At 40.9% G+C, this 21,597-nt stretch overlaps 1 protein-coding gene across 4 annotated transcripts in view; it reads left to right on the forward strand.

Annotated features, from left to right (window-relative positions):
• LOC129839348 (spectrin beta chain, non-erythrocytic 1) overlaps nt 1–21,597 on the forward strand; it is a 118,511-nt gene that overhangs the window by 27,700 nt on the left and 69,214 nt on the right. For 2 of the 4 annotated variants that reach the window (XM_055906724.1, XM_055906722.1), the window contains exon 3: nt 17,292–17,443. In XM_055906724.1, coding sequence (XP_055762699.1) covers nt 17,292–17,443 — 152 coding nt within the window. Of the gene's footprint in view, nt 1–6,073; nt 6,517–17,291; nt 17,444–21,597 lie in introns of those variants that run through there. The other 2 variants (XM_055906725.1, XM_055906723.1) reach the window with 2 other exon arrangements.

The raw sequence follows: 21,597 nt of genomic DNA on the forward strand, positions 1-21,597 counted from the left end.
ACTGAGTGTAAAGCAGAGAACGTGCATTCAGTTTGGCACCCTTGGTAAATGCATTGGCTACAAGTGTTAATGGTTTCAGAGATAGTACTTCAAGAATCACTGTTAGTGTCTAAACATTCAGAAAAAACTGTAAGATCCCCATTAGCTGTTTAGCGAAAGCAGCATCGACAGTCGTGACCAAAAGTTTTGAGAATGACACAAATATTAATTTTGACAACGTCTGCTGCCTCAGTTTGTATGATGGCAATTTTCATATACTCCAGAATGTTATGAAGAGTTATCAGATGAATTGCAATCAATTGCAAAGTCCCGCTTTGCCATGCAAATGAACTGAATCCCCCAAAAACATTTCCACTGGAATGAAACAAAATTTACCATGCCTATAAGAGTAGAGAGCCAGTGGGCTCAGATAGTAGAGTGGGAAGAGACCAGGGAGGGAGCATCACCATCTCCTTCCTCTGGGTTGTATTATTGGCCAAAGGAGGTGATAGCCATATTCCAGAGAGAGGTCTAAGGCTAGGGCCAGAAACAGATGGCTGATAACGTTGGTTTGTTATCAATACTTTGATTAGGTGATAAGTATACATTGTCACAAATTACACACAAATTATATAATCTGGTCCCAAACTGGATTGGGGTCCCACACTACAGTCGTGGCCAAAAGTTTTGAGAATGGCACAAATATTAATTTTCACAAAGTCTGCTGCCTCAGTTTGTATGATGGCAGATTGCATATACTCCAGAATGTTATGAAGAGTGATCAGATGAATTGCAATTAATTGCAAAGTCCGTCTTTACCATGCAAATGAACTGAATCCCCCAAAAACATTTCCACTGCATTTCAGCCCTGCCACAAAAGGACCAGCTGACATCATGTCAGTGATTCTCTCGTTAACACAGGTGTGAGTATTGACAAGAACAAGGCTGGAGATCACTCTGTCATGCTGATTGAGTTCGAATAACAGACTGGAAGCTTCAAAAGGAGGGTGGTGCTTGGAATCATTGTTCTTCCTCGGTCAACCATGGTTACCTGCAAGGAAACACGTGCCATCATCATTGCTTTGCACAAAAAGGGCTTCACAGGCAAGGATATTGCTGCCAGTAAGATTGCACCTAAATCAACCATTTATTGGATCATCAAGAACTTCAAGGAGAGCAGTTCAATTGTTGTGAAGAAGGCTTCAGAGCGCCCAAGAAAGTCCAGCAAGCACCAGGACCGTCTCCTAAAGTTGATTCAGCTGCGGGATCGGGGCACCACCAGTACAGAGCTTGCTCAGGAATGGCAGCAGGCAGGTGTGAGTGCATCTGCATGCACAGTGAGGCAAAGACTTTTGGAGGATGGCCTGGTGTCAAGAAGGGCAGCAAAGAAGCCACTTCTCTCCGGGAAAAACATCAGGGACAGACTGATATTCTGCAAAGGGTACAGGGATTGGACTGCTGAGGACTGGGGTAAAGTCATTTTCTCTGATGAATATCATTTGCGATTGTTTGGGGCATCCGGAAAAAAGCTTGTCCGGAGAAGACAAGGTGAGCGCTACCATCAGTCCTGTGTCATGCCAACAGTAAAGCATCCTGAGACCATTCATGTGTGAGGTTGCTTCTCAGCCAAGGGAGGGGGCTCACTCACAATTTTGCCTAAGAACACAGCCATGAATAAAGAATGGTACCAACACAACCTCTGAGAGCAACTTCCCCCAAATATCCAGGAACAGTTTGGTGATGGACAATGCCTTTTCCAGCATGATGGAGCACCTTGCCATAAGGCAAAAGTGATAACTAAGTGGCTCGGGGGAACAAAACATCAATATTTTGGGTCCATGGCCAGGAAACTCCCCAGACCTTAATCCCATTGAGAACTTGTGGTCAATCCTCAAGAGGCGGGTGGACAAACAAAAACCCACAAATTCTGACAAACTCCAAGCATTGATTATGCAAGAATGGGCTGCCATCAGTCAGGATGTGGCCCAGAAGTTAATTGACAGCATGCCAGGGCGGATTGCAGAGTTTTTGAAAAAGATGGGTCAACACTGCAAATATTGACTCTTTGCATCATCTTCATGTAATTGTCATTAAAAGCCTTTGGCACTTATGAAATGCTTGTAATTATACTTCATTATTCCATAGTAACACCTGACAAAAATATCTAAAGACACTGAAGAAGCAAACTTTGTGAATTTATGTTTGTGTTATTCTCAACTTTTGGCCACGACTGTACTCTTCACACACACAAACACTATCTTAATTTGTTCCTGCTTCTCTGCGACAATGGAGTGATCAAATTAAGATTGCAGATCTGTATGCAGGTGTCCTATTTCAAGGTAAGTCAGAAAAGCAAGGTTTATTTTGGTGCATACGTTTTCCACTTACTGCAAATCTGTGGGCTTGGCCATTCTCCATGAATTGTTCTGACCTCATTCTTCGTAGCATCATGTGAAACGTTTGAGAAGAGGCTACGTCATAAGCTCAGCAAAGACTATTGTTTCACATCCAACTCAAATAAAAGCATATCTACATTAACCTTGCCACAAGGAAATGGAATGGAAGACTGTGTAATTGTTATGAACAACTCAATTAGACATTTTAAAGAGATTTCACTCTCAATTTTTTGGTATTTTCAATTTGTCTGATTATCACAGAGGTTGACCATCACACAAACCCACCCAGAATCCCACACCCCTATGTCACCACCCTATTTCCTTTCTCTGTTTCATAGTAATTCCTATGAGGTGAGTCATGTGGAAGGATGTGTGTATTTGTCTTGTCTAAGAATCTAACTTAAAACCAAGCACTAGATGAAGAGGCTTGTAATAAAGAGGTTATGGAAAAGTAGGGAGCAGAGGTGATTTGCAACTCGACTTTGACTTTTACACCAATGACTCGTGACTTAACTTGGACTTGAGCCTTTTAACTCAAACTGACTTGCTACTCTCCCCAAGCCCAAATATAAAAAATGATGCTATTAAAAAAAGTGTGCAGTGCATCAACTCTTCATTTAACAGATTACAGTTTGAATCAGACAGCAGCCAATCAAATTGTGCCAGTGCAGAGGGACGTCGGCGGGTAAATTCAGACGGAGCCCTTGGAAAGATGATACCCAAAATTATTATTTTCGGATATAAAACGGATTGCAACTTGCAAAACATGCGGGAAGAAAATTACAGACGGAGGCACAACAACTTCCAACTTTGTTCGACATTTGAAGTTGCACAAAGAACGGTAAGTCGTGGCTAATATAGCCGACAGCTATATAGTTTATAACTTTGCTAGTGTAGCATGTAGGCTAACATAATGTTAAATCAATGAGCCTCCACACAGTCAGTCAGTGCGGGAACGGGATCATTGCACCCAAGATTGAGCTACAACTTGCTAGGCAGTTGGTAGCCTAAATCCTGCCTGATGTTACTGCTGTTCCTAAAACCATTGACATACATTAGCCTACTGTAACCACACAGAGAGAGGGTGTGTGTTAAAGTTGGGCGATTGTGTACAAGCCTACATCGCCCGATTGCGCCCCATAGCGATCCTCGATAGTCGATTGCTAGGGGGGGGTCTTCCTCATGGCTACCCATGTATTTCCATGGAAATATAAAGTTGATTTGGAAAGTAATAAATATATTTTTAAAAGCATTCATGATTTGCGTAAATGTAATATACTAACTCTTACTCTTGCTAAAAATATGAAATGATATTACATTTGGTGAAGAGAACATTATGACTTGTTTAGGACTTGAGACTTGACTTGAGACTTGTCAATCTTGATTTGAGACTTGACTCAGACTTACCTGTTTTGACTTGGGACTTGAGTGTTAAGACTTGAGACGTACTTGTGACTTTTAAAACAATAACTTGGTCCCACCTCTGGTAGGGAGGCTGTGGAAAAATAGCCCTTCGGCAGGCGACGGCCTTGTGGATACCTTGTGACCAAACCAAGGAAGACTTTAATTTGTTGTGTGTTTGTGCCATTTACAGTGCTATTTCTGACTTTCGTGACTCCTCTACTTGGCTTGAAAATGTTTATATGCTTTTGTAAGCGGAGCGCTGTCCTCAGATAATCGCATGGTATGCTTTCGCCGTAAAGCCTTTTTGAAATCTGACACAGCGGCTGGATTAACAAGTTAATCCAGTTAATCTTTAAGCCGATGTATAACACTTGAATTTTTATAAATGTTTAATTTGACTATTTCTGTATTTTGAATTTGGCGCTCTGCAATTTCACCGGATGTCGGCCAGGTGGGACGCTACCGTCATCTAGGGATCTGCATCTAAGGTTGGACAGACAGACAGTCAGACAGGCAGACAGCAGAAAGACGGTGTCCTTTCTTTTTTTTCTTTTTTTTACTCCCTTTTCTCCCCAATTTCGTGGTATCCAATTGTTAGTAATTACTATCTTGTCTCATCGCTACAACTCCCGTACGGGCTCAGGAGAGACGAAGGTCGAAACCAATGCGTCCTCCGAAACACAACCCAACCAAGCCGCACTGCTTCTTAACACAGCGCGCCTCCAACCCGGAAGCCAGCCGCACCAATGTGTCGGAGGAAACACCGTGCACCTGGCTATCTTGGTTAGCGCGCACTGCGCCCGGCCCGCCACAGGAGTCGCTGGAGCGTGATGAGACAAGGATATCCCTACCAGCCAAACCCTCCCTAACCCGGACGACGCTAGGTCAAATGTGCGTCGCCCCACGGACCTCCCGGTCGCGGCCGGCTGCGACAGGGCCTGGGCGCGAACCCAGAGTCTCTGGTGGCACAGCTAACGCTGCGATGCAGTGCCCTAGACCACTGCGCAACCCGGGAGGCCTTTCTGGCCTTTTCTCATTCCCTGTGTCCATTGTTGTATTGATTTTGATTTGTCTTTTCACACAGTTGCTGGAAAACAAATGACGGCAAGACATCGTGGTATTGAGATGAGCGTGAATTCATAACATCATGAGGAGTAGATATAAGGTAGCATATCTGTGGCCTCCTCCTTCGCCACAAGGCTTTCTCGTGAACAGGAGGAGGACAAATGGGATATTGTTGATGGTGCTGCTACTGTATGTAGCAAAAATACACTGCAGCAGAGAACTCCTGAGCCTGCCATGAATATAAGGTAACATGGTTGAGTCAGTGGCTAAATCCAAGGGGGAATCATTATGGAAAACATTTTGTCAGAGTCTTGTATGGTATGGATTATTTTTGGTTGTATTTACTAGGATTATCTGGACTTTACAATTACTTTGTTTGTGTGACCACACTTTTTTAATGACTAGCTCAGAATATGAAACACTAACTGTTATAGAAAGTGTCTCTGCTTTGAGAGAAATCTATGTCTGTCCTTTCCCTGGCAGTGTTCGCTGAGGTACCTTGGCTATTTGTTTGATTTGTAATCAGAATCCTTTTCGTTTTGTGATGTTCTGCCTAGTGGAAACTGGTTGATTGTGCTCCTCCTTTGTTTGGGAAGCAACCATTCACGGGCCAATATGCGGACTATTCATCCATTTGGAAGAAAGAGGGGGAGGCGTTCAGTTCACCTCTGAAACAGGATGTTTGTAGGGTCACTTTTTGACAGGACATTGGTCGCTCACATTATTTAAAACCAGCATTTATACATTTCTGGAATGGACAGATTTTTCCTCTGTCACTGACTGAACAACAATGCTGGGAATTGGCAGGGTTGTATCCTGGCTAGCTTCCCTCTACCCCCTCCTCTCTTCAGGCTTGGTACGACCCAACGTCCTCCCTCTTTCTCCCCACTGCATGGAAATGAGGCGGTGACATCATCACTGAGCTCCCAGGCCGTGGCTAGCCAGTGACGAAATTACAAACGCCTCTTCCCTCTCTAAACCCATCCCCTCCTCCACTTTTCCCTGCAGACTTATGAAAGGTGTGCTGTGTGTGAGGAAAACCCTTTGATTCTCTTTTTTATTGGATACCTTCCTTAACTGTCTGCCAGTTGAGGATGAGGTGCAGTGATTTTTTTGGGGGGGAAATACCACAATACCACTCAAAAGTGTGCACTCCTGAATGGGTGAGCAGCTCACAACCTAGAGGGAGAGGGGCGTGAGAGGGGGTGGGGTGGAGGCTGCTTTTGAATGGGTTGAGAGGGAAGACAGAACAATCAAGAGAGAAGAAGAAGCATGTTGTGCCCCCGATCTGACACAGATCCAGCTTCTCCACTCCTGTTCATTCAGTGGCTGTTCTGGGAAGAGTGGCGTCCTTGAGAATATTACTTCCTTTTGTTACTTTTACTGGATTCTTTTTTGGGGCTTGTGGTGTAGCAAGGGTGGTGGTGGTAGGAGGCTAAAAGAGCCCATTGGATCCCTTCTCAACTTCCCTACGTTTTTCGCCTTGCTGTGCTTGTGTTTTTCTCTGAGGGGAAATTTTCTTGCAGCGGGTCCCAGTTTTAGTTTGGAACTATGGAAATGGACTGGGAGTTGGGTGGGAAAGATGTACAATTCACCGAGCCGGACTCTGGTTACCCTGCTCAGGTGGCTTTCAACTACAACATGTTAGAAGGACGCTTTAAACAGCTTCAAGGTAAGTGAATGCTGGAGGCTGCAGGCGCCTTTTGTTTGTAGGTGTTGCTATGCTATATGCTCTGTCAGCATATAGACGGTGGAGTCTAGAGAGAGAATTCTAGATTGTCTGTGTTGAATTTGGCAGTTTTTTTTATCAGGGTAATGTTATGTGGATGAAGAGCATTATATTTCATTGTTGTTCTTTTACTTCTTAGATAATCCTAAAGGGAACGGTAACTGTTAGTGGTGGATATGACACGTTTAGTATGGCAGCACTATGATCTGGCAAAAGGATGACTTTCAGACTGGATTATAAGGCTGTCTTTTTTGGGGGGACATTCATTTAATGTTGACAATAAAATACTAAATAGCTGTTTTCGAAAAAGGCCCTCTGTCTACAAACACACAATCCACAATGCTATCTAAACGGCATGCATGCTAGTTCCTAGTGGGTAGTCAGGACAACGATAGCATGAGAGGGGACAGGGAAGGTGGGAGTGGTTGTTTTGTCCAGCCATCCCGTGGAAATACACTTTCAAGGAGCCAAATTCTAGGAAATGATAGCGCTTAACAACATGTTTTTACACAGTATAAGGGCCTTTTACATAAAAAGGCATATCTTACTATTAGTTATACAGTATGTCATTGTGTTATATTGTGTGATATTGTTTACTCTTGTTTAGTATATTTACTATAAAATTACTTATTTTCTAAATACATTTTTGACATTCATTTTCATATTTTCATTATGATGAACCCCAGGCTAGACTGCAACAGAAAAAATCAGAAATGAACATGCTAAGGTAACCATTATCATAGTAACATTTTTTTTTATAGTCCTGCTGTCCTTGATGACATGTGGATGTCTTTTGTCGACATCTTTGTTGGGGTTTCTCTCATCCCAAAGAGAATGTGGTCTTTGCCACATGATAATATCAGCCATTAACTCAGTCTCTCTATGAATAATTGTGTCTGAATGCACTATTTGTGTTGTTGAATGTGTCTCTTCTGTACATTTTATATGTAAGTCCCCTTTTCATTTAATAGCTCATTAAATTTACAGCAATGGTCAGAATGTGTCCAGTTTGGCTCACTTGAATGGTAGAAACTTGGCCACAACAACTACGTGGATACGACTGGATGAATGTGTGCCGTTTGTTAATATGTAGCTTTGTGTAGATTTGACGGACTGCTGAAACCTCCCATCCAATGTTGTAAAGCAGCCAGAATGAAAAGGAAGACTGAGAGATATAGACTTGAACTTTCACCCTCTGGTCTATTGGCTTTTACAAAGTCATGGGATGACTGAATTGATAAAACATCAGAGTCAACGTTATTGATTACTGTTCTTGTGTCATGTACTGCTAGCTTGAAATAGTTATGCTTCGTCATATTTATTTCTTAAATTGAGTGAAGATATGACTACATTTATGGATTGACCTGGTGTGCTGATAATTGAAATTGTGGAGCAACACTACTACTGTAACTGGCTCCCGAGTGGCGCAGCGGTGTAAGGCACTGCATCGCAGTGCTAGAGGCGTCACTACAGACCCTGGTTCAATCCTGGGCTGTATCACAATCGGGTGTCCCATAGGGCGGCACACAATTGGCCCAGCGTCGTCCGGGTTAGGGGAGAGTTTGGCTGGGGTAGGTTGTCATTGTAAATAAGAATTTGTTCTTTAACTCACTTGCGTAGTTAAATAAAGGTTCAATAAATAACAAATGTTGATCTAGGAACAGTAACGTTCAACTGAAGATTTCTGACATAGTGTAAGGGAAGTAGGATTACCATTGGTTGTATCCCCGTGACCCTTGATTGTAGCCAGAGTAAGTAGTAGCCTTGTTTGACCCAGAACTGGTCATGGAACAGGAGCCTATCTCCTGTTTCTGTAGCGTGAGACAGCTTGATGTACAAATGCACCCCCTGGACAGGAATCTAGTCTATCGCATGACCTGATATTAGGCAGAGCTCTCTGGTTCATAGTTCATAAAAGCGTTATATTTTCAGCATAACCCCGTGGTGTCATTGTGCCAGTGACCTTTTACAAACAGACATGAACTGTGAAAAACATTTAGACAATAATTTTGTACAGCTGTCCCGTGGCTGTATCAACCGAAAGGAAATTGAAAGTGCATTGTCAGGTCTCATGTATTTTTCAGTTTTATCTAATACATTTAAGGCTGGTTGTACTCCTGTACTTAAAAGCACTTTTAATGGAGGTTTTCCATTGCTCCGTTTTATCCAGGAGTAGGCTTAATCTGGGTCCTTGAAGTGGGGGTTTTAGGTCAATAATTTGCTTTGACAAGCTTGCGCTGGCTCGGTTACATATCCACCATAGTTGCTAAAGCCGTGCTGGAAAGGACAGTGTGAAAAGACAATATCCGATCTAACATTGTATTGTTTGGGTCGGCACAATAGTGAAAAAGGAGTTATTAGATGCACTCCAGTCGCTTTTGTACCAGACTGTAGCTACTTCTCCACACCAATGACCTGGACTACCACCACACAGACTTAAGTGCTGAAGTACTACTTTTGTCGGCAAACAGGCCCCTGCCACCCCGGTTTCCACCACAGTCAGTCTCTAAATGAATGTCTGTTCTGCTGGCAAGAAAATATTTTATGGAGAGACAAAAAAAAAGGCAACAAAGTCATGGAACTGAAGAAGTCTTTGAATGGGTTGGTTGGGGAAGGGGGGCAAACTTGAGAGAGCGTGTTGAAAAAGAGTGCAGTTCTGGCCTTAACAAGTTTGATTTACTCGATTTAGCTACGCTGACTGACTATTTGACCTTGACTCCCCATTTGCAGGATACTCCGAAATATATCATTGAAGGTTAACCTTTGTTATGCCCTCAGTTGTTGAATTCTGTACCAGAGAATAATATGTGCATAGGCTGGGATTAAATCTGACTGCTTGGTCAATAATGCAGCTTTTAAAGGCAATGTTCCCGGGCTTTTGCGACGCATTCACAGTAAACGCTGCATATGTCGGCTAAATCGGAAATTACCTTTAAAGGCGCAATGTCGACAAAGCGTGATTGGATTGAATTCCGGCCATCGTCCTAGTTAATACCAGGTAAATACCAGTGGAAACTGTACTGTAAAATATAGTGCTATCATGACTTTTGAAAATAGTAAGAATGATCTTGAGGTTTTCAAACACATCTTTACTTTAAGTAATGATAAAACATGTCAGATAAAACAAAGACATAAATAAGAGTGAGTGATACCGAAATGTAGTGAATGTTTTAACTGTGTGTAAATGGACACAAAGCCATGTTCTGTTTAGTGCTTTGTTTTCCCTTTTACCAGGCATTGACTGCCGGGGAAATGTTGATGTTGAGTCATTGATTTGAAATATATAGCTGTTGGTAGTTGCCTGTGATAATCTGAGGCCTTATTAAAGAACAAACAGTCCATCTGCCATAACACCATGACTTATCTGATTGATGATCTGTTTTACCCTTCTATCAATGGAGGGACTTTATCCACTTTATGAAATGGAGACATCTTGTCAAGTACGGTAGCTGGTATTTATGTTTTCCTTGTTTTCCCATGTGTTTTGTCAGCATAATGTTATTACATCAACATTGCTGGTTTGTTGGCAAAACATCATTAACACACACAGTTTTTGTATAATTTCGATCTAGTTTTCAATCAACAATAGCATTTCAGGTTTTACATGAAGTTGACTTCCTGTCTGACAACTCAATCAAATATCAACCAAAGTTGGATGTTGATTTGACAACGCATTTGTCCTGAGGTTAGTCACCCCTAAACATGGCAGTGTGACCTCATCCATTAATCCAGCCCTTACACACAGGAAGAATTTCAATCTTCTGGCCCGCCACACCACAGGATGTTGATTCAACAGTGAGGGAAGAAGGAAGCAACCTTTGAACTGCTTCACTAAGATGTCCAGTCTTCCACCTTTGTTTTTCAACCTTGGATACTGATTTCTAGTCTGTTCATTTGTTAGTTTGCCAATGAATGCTATATCATATAATATGTATATCTAGGCCTAAACAAAATGGCTGTTGTTATTGTTGTCCCTCTGAATGATTGTTTTCAGTCTCTGCCAATCATTCGACTTCCCCCACAAGAGTGGTTGAAATACAGACTGCAGAATATGAGAGGAGTAAATCTTGTCAATAGGTAATTAGCTTTGAACACGAACAGTGCTTTAGAGGTGCAGAATGGAATCTTTCACCACGTTAAGTATTTCCTACCAGCTAAGGGTGAGGTAGTGATCCAAAGTGAACTCTGCAATTCCTGAGTAGTGCCCTAATCAAGATCTCCTTTTCCTGCCGAAACCTGGAAAGAGGAAAAAACAGAGAGAAAAAAAACCAAACTGGAATTTGAATGAATGTGTATCCCTGTTGAGATAAGATGAGAGATTCGCTTTTGGGAACCGGAGAGTTAGCCCCCAGGATAGAGATACAAGATGCGTCAATAAATCAATAGTTTCTATTCTGTGTCAGTCATGATGACCAGACTGCTCATATCCCAGCTGGTTAGATTTGCTTCTTTGTTCCTGAACTCCAAAGACAATAGAGCTGTGGGTCAAGTCAAGGTCACAACTTGGGATGATTTTCTCTGGAAGAGAGTGATATCCAACACGATTAGGACTAAAGGACACTATTAATCAGTGCAATAGTAAGACATTCATGAATAGCCTCCGATAAATAAGTGGATATACTTGAATGTATGGGTTATTCCACAAATTTGGTTCCATTTGCATAGCCGCGGGAAGTAGGGGTGCTGAGGGTGCTGGCACCCCCTGATAAATCACAATAAAGAGATAATGAATATTTAAAAAATATTTAAAAAATGAATAAAAATACATTCCCACCAAATTAGTGCACTAGGCCTTTATTACTCCTGTATAAAATGATAAACATTTCCCTCAGTTGACCTTAAAAGAGGGACAGGTTTTTTTCTGCATAAAATTAATCACTAATAGCAAGTCTTTACTCATATAAAAATCTGATTTATTGAATTTTCCATGTGGTCCATATTAAAGGGCACTTCAATTAATATAACTGACTTTTACAATTCAATATTTGTGGACAATTTCTACTTAAGACACAGAAACTGACACAGCACCGATGCAAAGTGAAACAAAGTGTATTCCATGCGCTCATATAGATGAAATTTGGATTAGAACAGCGTCAAATAGGGGTAAGTACGATGTACAAAGTACAATGAATGTACCCTCCAATGAATGTACGTTCCAATGCAATTGCCATCCAACCTTTTTATGCTAGTAAAGTACATGTCACGACAGGCCTGTATCCAACCTTTTTATGCTAGTAAAGTACATGTCACGACAGGCCTGATGGAAACATCAAATTTGTCGCTAAACTCTCCAAATGTCGACAAAACGAAATACGCTAGACAGGGTGGGATATTTTTGTGTCAGTAAAACGTATATAAAAAAATTAAATAAATAAAACTACAACTTGGGAAACCATGCAGTTTATTAGGCTAAATATGAAATAACTTATGAACTTCACAGGGCGGTGAATGTGCACAGTGATCTTGATTCTCCTTTCCAATAAATATCGAGGGTCTTATTCTGGTGACACGATGATCGACGCTTGACTGCTGTTTGACAAATATAAATATTTTTACCCTTATCTATAATAATCTCTTCATCTAGACTAGCCTACCCACACTGTATTTACGAGCTGTTGGCTAGAGCGCACGTGCTAAGACCAGAGTAGGCACATATGCTGTTTTGCAGTGGTGGAAAAAGTATCCAATTGTCATACTTGAGTAAAAGTAAAGATACCTTAATAAAAAATTACTAAAGTGAAAGTCATCCAGTAAAATACTACTTGAGTAAAAGTCTAAAAGTATTTGGTTTTAAATATACGTAAGTATCAAAAGTAAATGTAATTGCTAAAATATACTTAAGTATTGAAAGTAAAAGTATAAATAATTTAAAATTACTTATATTAAGCAAACCAGACGGCACCATTTTCTTTTTTTATTTACGGATAGCCAGGGGCACACTCCAACACTCAGACATAAACGAAGCATTTGTGTTTAGTGAGTCCGCCAGATCAGAGGCAATAGGGATGACCAGGGATGTTCTCTTGATACAGTAAGTGCCTGAATTTAACCAATTTCCTGTTCTGCTAGCCATTCTAAATGTAACGAGTACTTTTGGTTGTCAGGGAAAATGTATGGAGTAAAAAATACATAATTTTCTTTAGGAATGTAGTGAAGTAAAAGTAAAAGTTGTCAAAAATATAAATAGTAAAATAAAGTACAGATACCCCAAAAAACGACTTAAATAGTACTTTAAAGTATGTTTACTTAAGTACTTTACATCACTGCTATTTTGTGACAAAACTATTTGTAGAGTTGGAATCACATTGAACTTTAGATCATCACTCACTGATTTTTATCCGAAAAAAGTCTGTTTTCCGGAAACACACACTGGTGGGAAAATTTGCATATTTTCTTTATGCATATTTTTGAATATTCACATTCAAATCTGTCACCAATTGGATGGAAACCTAGCTACTTACTATAACGATTGATACTAAAACCTCTTTATACCAACAGAGCCATTTTATAGCACAAACTAAGAATCTCAATTGGCGGTACTCAACCCCCCAAAAAATATTAGTAGTATTGATTGAATTGAACTTCCTCTATTGCATAAAGGTCCTAAAGCGATCATCTGCTAAAAATGGCATTGAGATGACATTGGAATCATTTTAAAAATATGGTTGTCATTTCACATAATAAATTATGTATTTGTCTTAGCAGTATCTCGAAGGGCCAAGTAGGGGGATATGGTTATCATTTTCCCATCAGCCCGAGGTCTTTGAAAAATGACAAACGACCTGACGTAGCCTTGTTTTAATGAACGACCTGAAATCGTCTTCATTGGCATCAGTTTTTTGTTGTTAACCTGTTTGGCGTGCAAGCCCGACGTCGGTACACTTATGACAACAGCCAGCTCAAAGTGCAGGGCGCGAAATTCAAAAGATATTTTTTTTTAATATTTAACTTTCACACATTAACAAGTCCAATACAGCATATGAAAGGTACACATCTTGTGAATCAAGCCAACATGTCCGATTTTTAAAATGTTTTACAGGGAAGACAAAATATGTAAATCTATTAGCTAACCACGTTAGCAAAAGACACCACTTTTCTTACTCCATCAGTAGCTATCACAAATTCGACCAAATAAAGATATAAATAGCCACTAACCAAGAAACAACTTCATCAGATGACAGTCTGATAACATATTTATTGTATAGCATATGTTTTGTTCGAAAAATTTGCATATTTCAGGTATAAATCATAGTTTACATTTCAGCTACAATCAGAAATTGCACCGAAAGCAGCCATAATATTTACAGACACCAACGTCAAATACCTAATTACTCATCATAAAACATTTCTGAAAAATACATAGTGTACAGCAATTGAAAGACAGGCATCTTGTGATTCCAGACAATATTTCCGATTTATTAAATGTTTTACAGCGAAAACAAAATGTAGCGTTATATTAGCATGGCCACAATAGCCAGAAACACTTGGGCGCCCACGACCAGTTCACATGCACGACAGATATTAGAAATAGCATCAAAAAATGTTTCTTACTTTTGGTGATCTTCCGTCAAAATGTTGGACAAGGTGTCCTTTGTCCAGAACAGTCGTTGTTTGGATCTGGAATGGCAAATTTCCCTCTTGATTTAGCATGGGCACTTGCCAAGTGGCACGGATCTCTCCAACGTAAACAAAGTCAGAGAACGGAACACGGCAAAACTCCCGAAAAAATTTCAATAATCTGATTAAACTATATTGAAAAAACATACTTTACGATGATATGGTCACATGTATCAAATAAAATCTAAGACGGAGATGTTAGTCGTCCATAACGAGAGCAAAACAGAAGGCAAATCCATGTCCTCTTTCGCGCGCTCCAGAAACAGGAAGTGGACGGTCACGTCAAACAAAGAGCTTTAATTCCACCTCAGACCAAGATAAACACAATTTTTTTTCTCTCACCGCCTCTTGACAACCAGGGTAAGGTGTATGAAGTGTATGTAGACTCTTACGTATCATGCCCATATATAGGCAGGAAGTTGAACAGAGCATCGATTTCTAACATTCCACTTCCTGGTCAGGAAGTGTGCTGCAGAATGACTTCTGTTTCACTCAGAGAAATAATTCAAACGGTTTTAGAAACTAGAGAGTGTTTTCTATCCAATAGTAATAATAATATGCATATTGTACGAGCAAGAATTGAGTACGAGGCCGTTTGAAATGGGCACGATTTAACTGGCTACTCAATACTGCCCCTTGCAGCCATAAGAAGTTAAACAGCTACAACTTACTCTTCAAGCTGTGTTAATAGTACGGGAGCTGTGTGTTTACCTAATGACAAGACCAGATGCTAGTGCAACATTCCTCTAGCTAGCCCTCCCCGGAGTTGAGCTAGGGCAGTGATGGAGGAGAGGAACACTGTTGTTCTGTCCAGCTCTGTCTTGTCCTCCTGTCTCACAGAAGACTCCTTAAAAAATCCCCACTAGCATGTACCTCTATGTAACGCTTGTGGTGATGTTACCATGTTGCAATAATGCCACAGAAATGGGTTTGGATGCATAGGAGGTTGGTGGCACCTTAATTGGGGAGGATGGGCTTGTGGTAATGGCTGGAGCAGAATAAGTGGAATTTTATGAAATAGATCAAACACATGGTTTCCATGTGTTTATGCCATTCCATTCGCTCCTTTCCAGCCATTATTATGAGCCGTCCTCTCCTCAGCAGCGTCTGTGATGATAGCTGGTTGTACCCCCGAGGGGTAGGGCAGCAGGCAGGAGGTTGGCTCTGAGTCTAGTTAGTGAAGTCATACACAGTACCATTGTGGTCAGGGTTCAGTATTAACTGAGCGGTCGATTCCAAATCAATAGTGTTTATAGTCAAAGGATACCTTTTTATTTCATATGTTGATATAACGTTTCATGTTGCAGGAATGGGGGGGATGTGAGGAATAGGTTCGACCTTCTCCAATTGTTATTCTTTCGGCAAGACCGTCAAACGTGTCAAATAAATCACTCATAACAAAAAAGTCAAGAGGGCCTTGGAGTTCATCGCAAGGTGCAGCCAGCCCTGCATGCGGCAAGGTCATCTCTCTCATTCCGCCATGTGGCAAATGAACAATCAAATCACATGCTTACGTCTTTGCAGGGATAAGGAATGCAATAACAGGAAAATTGGGGAGGATTATAAATAAACCCGCCTTGTGTTCATGGATATGAACTCTGAGCCAGAGGGTGGGGCATTGTCCCTGTCAAGGGCCCAGAACATAAACAGGATTCCCACCTTCATTTTAAAGCTATGGCTGTATCTCATTAGTCTGCAGTGGCTTTCTCCCCTTGTCTCCTCACTTTCATGCACACTGTCCTGGGAACCCAGAACAGATGGCAAACAATATGGTCGACCCCCTATCAAGCATTTGCGTTCACCTGTCCATTTCCTTCATCTCAGTGGAGATGACCAGAGACCAGGAGAGGAAGCCGTAAGAAATTCAGCAATTGGTCTGAAGAGGCAAGGCCACCAGTCCCAATCCAGTCTAGTTGTTTTAATATCTGGATCATGAAAGGATGATGAGTTGCATGTGACAAAGCGGGCCAATCACCCACAATGACCAAAAACTCTCATATGACACAATTATACAATGAGTATCATTACTGTTAATGTATATAACAACACATGGGTTCCATCATTTGCCACAATACTTAGCTACACAGTATTTATTTTGTTTACGTAAAAAGTGTTACATCTGAAGGGCAGTCTTACAAGCTTATTGACATTTTCAATCTAACCTTGGGGACCCAGGGAGTACACATTTTAAATATGCTTTAGCCCAGCACTAAAACACCTTATTCAGTTAATCAGGGGATGATTACAGCAGTTGATTAGTTAGATCACTACTCTATAGTATTTCAGACTTGAAATTAAAAGACCAGGCTGTATAGGGACAGTGTGAGCTGTTGACTATACTTCAATGTCTTGTTCCAGCATTATTATCTTCCATAGCCTTAACTAAAGCTACTTTGACAAAGTAGTTCACTACATCAAAGCTTATATTGGGAAAAATTATAATATCTATATCTTAAAAGTCATAGATTACAAATTGCAAGAACAGATCCTTCTCTTAAACACAAAAACGATATTTCAAGTGAGATTTAGGAATGTCTGATGCCCCAAAAATTATATAATACTGAGTATTCCACCCATATTTTCTTCTCTTTTTGCCAAAAAAGTAGTGTGTAGTTCCAGTAGTTAGCTACACGGCTACATGGTCAAAAAGCAATTAACGATTGCAAACACTACCAAGATTTTAATTTAGTTAATCTACCACCAAGCTACTGCAAAATGTAGTTTAATTACTAGTTGAACTACATGTAGTACACTGCTCCCCAACACTGCTAATTTGGCAAACATAGGTCAGCATGGTAGCCTAGCATTTAAGAGTGTTGGGCCAGTAACCAAAAGGTCACTGGTTCAAAACCCTGAGCGCACTATGTAAAAAATCTGCCGATGTACCCTTGAGCAACGCACTTAACCCTAACTGCTCCTGTAAGTCTCTCTTGATCAGCATGTCTGCTAAAATGTTTTGTTTTTTTACCCCAACTCTGCTTATCCGTCATCAGGAATTCACTTGTTTCATATCCCAATTAATTGAATGACATATCACTTTGACATAGCTTCTCTTTATTTCTTCCTTCTTCATTTTATTCCCTGTCTTCTTTTCTCTCCAGATGAGCGCGAAGCGGTGCAGAAGAAGACCTTCACCAAATGGGTGAACTCTCACCTCTCCCGGGTGTCCTGCCGCATCACGGACCTGTACAGGGACCTGAGTGATGGACGCATGCTCATCAAACTGCTGGAGGTGCTATCTGGGGAGAAACTGGTGAGTACCGTGCTACCCGGGCTTATATGGATCAGTTTAGCCTTTTAGATCACAATGAATAAGATTACATGGACAGGGAGGACCTGATCCTAGATCAGAACTTCTATTCTGAGATACTTGAGGGTAGTTCCACGAAAAGAGTGCCTTTTGCGTCCATTTTGATATTTTAAGTAGCAGTTTTGCACCTATATTGCATTTTAAAAGCGTGTTATGTTAAATGAAGTGCCCTTTAATACACAGTATTTATACACAGTAACTGAATACTTCAATTAATATGAATAAAGACATACTAAAGTGCCAAAATTCAGCATTTTGACATGTCCCTCCGTCAACCCTGTGTAATTCTAGGAAGATTTGAATCCACTTAACGACAACATTTCTCCAAGTTTCACCATCATTGTAAAGCCTTAGTTTGTCATTTCTGAAGATAATTTATTTCTTGTGATTACTGATTCATTTACATCTGTCCCCCATTTTAAGGTCAGCCCTGTTACGTGAACTGAACACTCATTTTGAGGAGGTGAAACTTTATTTTTGAATATTTTTTCATAAAGAAAGATTGAACGTCTAATAGTCAAATCAGTGTAAAAGCTTGTCATTTCGTTCTACTCTTTTGCAATTTTCTGGTGTTTTGTGGTGGAAAACTGAGCGGGTTGAGCATAACACGTCAACTCTGTTTCCCATAGATAGACAGGCTAGAAAGGTTTTAACAATTCCATTTTTTTGTGTGAAGTTCGCATTCAATTACCACTCCTATGGGTGGTGGACAATTCTTGATACACACGAAACAGTTGATTGTGAAAAAAACAGCAGTGTTGCAGTTCTTATCACACTCAAACTGATGCGCCTGGCACCTACTACCATAGACCGTTCAAAGGCACTTAAATATTTTGTCTTTCCCATTCAAAATCTGAATGGCACACATACGCAATTCATGTCTCAATACTTAAAAATCTTTATTTGACCTGTCTCCTCCCCTTCATCTACACTGATTTAAGTGGATTTAACAAGTGACATCAATAAGGGATCATAGCTTTCATCTGAATTCACCTGGTCAGTCTGTTTTGTACATTCAGTGTATATTACTAAAGTGCAGTTATTGAAGCAGGTGGGCTGTCTGGGATTTTTTTGTTGTTGCTGATGTCGGGAAAAGATATTCACACGGTCAAAGCCATATATCATCAAAGGTTCCGCTGTCCAGGCTTGTTATCATGTACAAGGCGCCCGATAAGATATCTCACTCTATTAGAAAATACCCAACAAGGCACATCCCATAATGTAATCTACCAAGGATACTCTATTGCAGGGGTACGCAACTCTTACCCTATGAGGTTCCGAGCCTGGTTTTCTGTTCTACCTGAATGTATTGTACACACCTGGTGTCCCTGGTCTAAATCAGTCCCTGATTAGAGGGGAACAATGAAAAAATGTGGATATGTGGATATCATGACACAAGGTGAGACCCAGATGCAGATGGTTGGAGTTTACGATGTTTAATAATCCAAAAAGGAGTAGGCAAGAGAATGGTCGTGGACAGGCAAAAGGTCAAAACCAGTTCAGAGTCCAGGAGGTACAGAGTGGCAGACAGGCTCAAGGTCAAGGCAGGCATAATGGTCAGGCAGGCGGGTACAGAGTCCAGAACAGGCAAGGGTCAAAACCGGGAGGACTAGAAAAAGGAGAATAGCAAAGGCAGGAGTACGGGAAAAAGGCTGGTTGACTTGGAACATACAAGACATGGGCTATAACAATGGAGGGGGTGGAGACAATAACAAGGACAGGTGAAACAGATCAGGGTGTGACAGTGGAACTGACTTTGAGGTCCAGAGTTGACTTTGTGGGCTTTATGCCATGTGGCTATTGGGTTAATCCATGTGTGCAATTACAAACAGCAGTTGATGTTCAAAACTCAAAGGGCTTTCCCTTTTGTATTGTATTGTATTAAGGTACTTGGCTGTTGTAATCCTCAACTCTTATTTTTGCTTTTCCTATTGTGAAAAAGGACTACAAGACATGAATTACTTCCTCTGGGTACGCCTTGTGCCGGGTTTAATTTGTCACTTTCCTGGTCAATGTGTAACTCGATTTGAGTTTAGGCACAGCAGGTAACAGCTATTTGCCAGGTAGAGGCATGGGACCAAATAGTATTTGGAATTGTTCAAATACTTAAGCTGCGCTTGACTGAGCTTTCTTGGCGCAATGTTAACAATGGAATAGTCCCAAAACTGCAAACCCCGCCCATCTGGCACTGCAGGCAGGCTCAAGCAAAAACTCCAGGTATTTGAAAGATTGTAAATACTATTTGAACCCAGGTCTGGTACCATATTAGGTTACCAGGATATTGTGCAACACATAGGAGGATGATTCGACTTGCATAGGCCCCATACCAATGTTCTTCTGACCCTGTTATGTGTGTCTTCAGGTATCACGATATGGAAACCAGTAAATAGATCATACACAAGTCATGTATTAATAAGCACTGAGAAGTAGTGGTGTAGTGGAGGGTAAATACACCTAAATGTCATTTACAGACCTTTTTTATTTTGTGCGAGCATTTACCCACTTACTGCAGGAAAATGTATTGAAAATATAGGGACTACTACTTTATTTACAGCTATAAGAGTTTACCCACCTATGTTTTTACCAGTACATCACTGCTCATAAGCACTGAATATCTTTTTGTCACTACCTAGCACTTTTTTTATGACATAATTCAAGATACTATACATACAGAATGTGCTTACCAGCGGTTAAGAGCATTGGACCTGTAACCGAAAGGTCACTGGTTCGAATCCCTGAGCCAACTAGGTGAAAAATCTGATGTGCCCTTGAGCATGGCACTTATCCCTAGTTGCTCTGGATAAGAACGTCTGCTAAAATGTGGAATACCCAGCTGTGTGTGTGGGTACATACACTGCATATAAAATGCAAGCCATGGTCTCCCCACATTTTGTACCTCATCTTTCAATGATTAAGTAAAGTGAACCTGTAGATTCTGTAGGAATGATGCTTCCTGTACATGATCTCATGGTCTGGTAGAAAAGTGCTTATGTCATTGCTACTCAGCTGGTGCTCCTACAGAGTATAAATCTGCATCTCAAAGAGCTGTGCCACCACACAGCATGCCAGTGTGTCTCCACAGAGACACACACTCAGGCATACATGTACACACACAGAGATAGAGACAAACACACATGCCTTAGAGGTCAGCAGTGTATTGTGCTGACTGACTCAGCAATAGGAGTTGAATAGGGATTTTGCTTTCACTCTCACTTGGGTGTCAATGCAATGGTGTTAAGATACAGTAAGTACATTTTTGAATTCTTCAATCCAAACCATCATCTGTTTTCGGGGATACATTTTCTTCTTTCAACACAGTGAAAAACAGTTTTGCTGAGTACTTCAATCCAAACGTGCCCGCTTCCAATTTTTTGCAGTTTTGATTGAATAGGGTTGACTTCCCCCTGCCTGCACAAAGGCCTAGTCCCCCCTCTTCTGCTCCTCCAAAACCACACCTCAGAGTAAAGTCTCCACGCACATCAGAGGGCAGAGGGCTGCTTTATTGCCGGGTTACTCATTCACTTTCATCAGATTAAATAGTCAGCTGCATCTTCTGCTTTTAGGAGAGTGAAGAAGTGGCATGTTGTGTATATAAAACCCATCAAATACATGTCATATACTTAAACTTGAATGTATTTGAAGTGATCTTGAATTAGATTTAAGTTTGCACTTTTAGGACTTTTTTTTGTCAGGTTGAATTTGCAACCATGACTGCACTTTTGATTTCATGTAGACTACCAGGCAATTGTAAAAGTGTATACACTATACAGTATATAAAAACATATGTGGACACCCCTTCAAATGAGGGGATTCGGCTATTTCAGCCACACCAGTTGCTGACAGGTATATAAAATGAATCACACAGCCATGCAGTCTCCATAGACAACATTGGCAGTAGAATGGCCTTACTGAAGAGCTCAGTGACTTTCAACGTGGCACCGTCATAGGATGCCACCTTTCCAACAAGTCAGTTTATCAAATTTCTGCCCTGTTACAGCTGCCCCGGTCAACTGTAAGTGCTGTTATTGTGAAGTGGAAATGTCTAGGAGCAACAACGGCTCAGCCGAGAAGTGATAGGCCACAGAAGCTCATAGAAC

This window comes from Salvelinus fontinalis, chromosome 40 (genome assembly GCF_029448725.1).
Source record: "Salvelinus fontinalis isolate EN_2023a chromosome 40, ASM2944872v1, whole genome shotgun sequence".
Lineage (NCBI taxonomy): Eukaryota > Metazoa > Chordata > Actinopteri > Salmoniformes > Salmonidae > Salvelinus > Salvelinus fontinalis.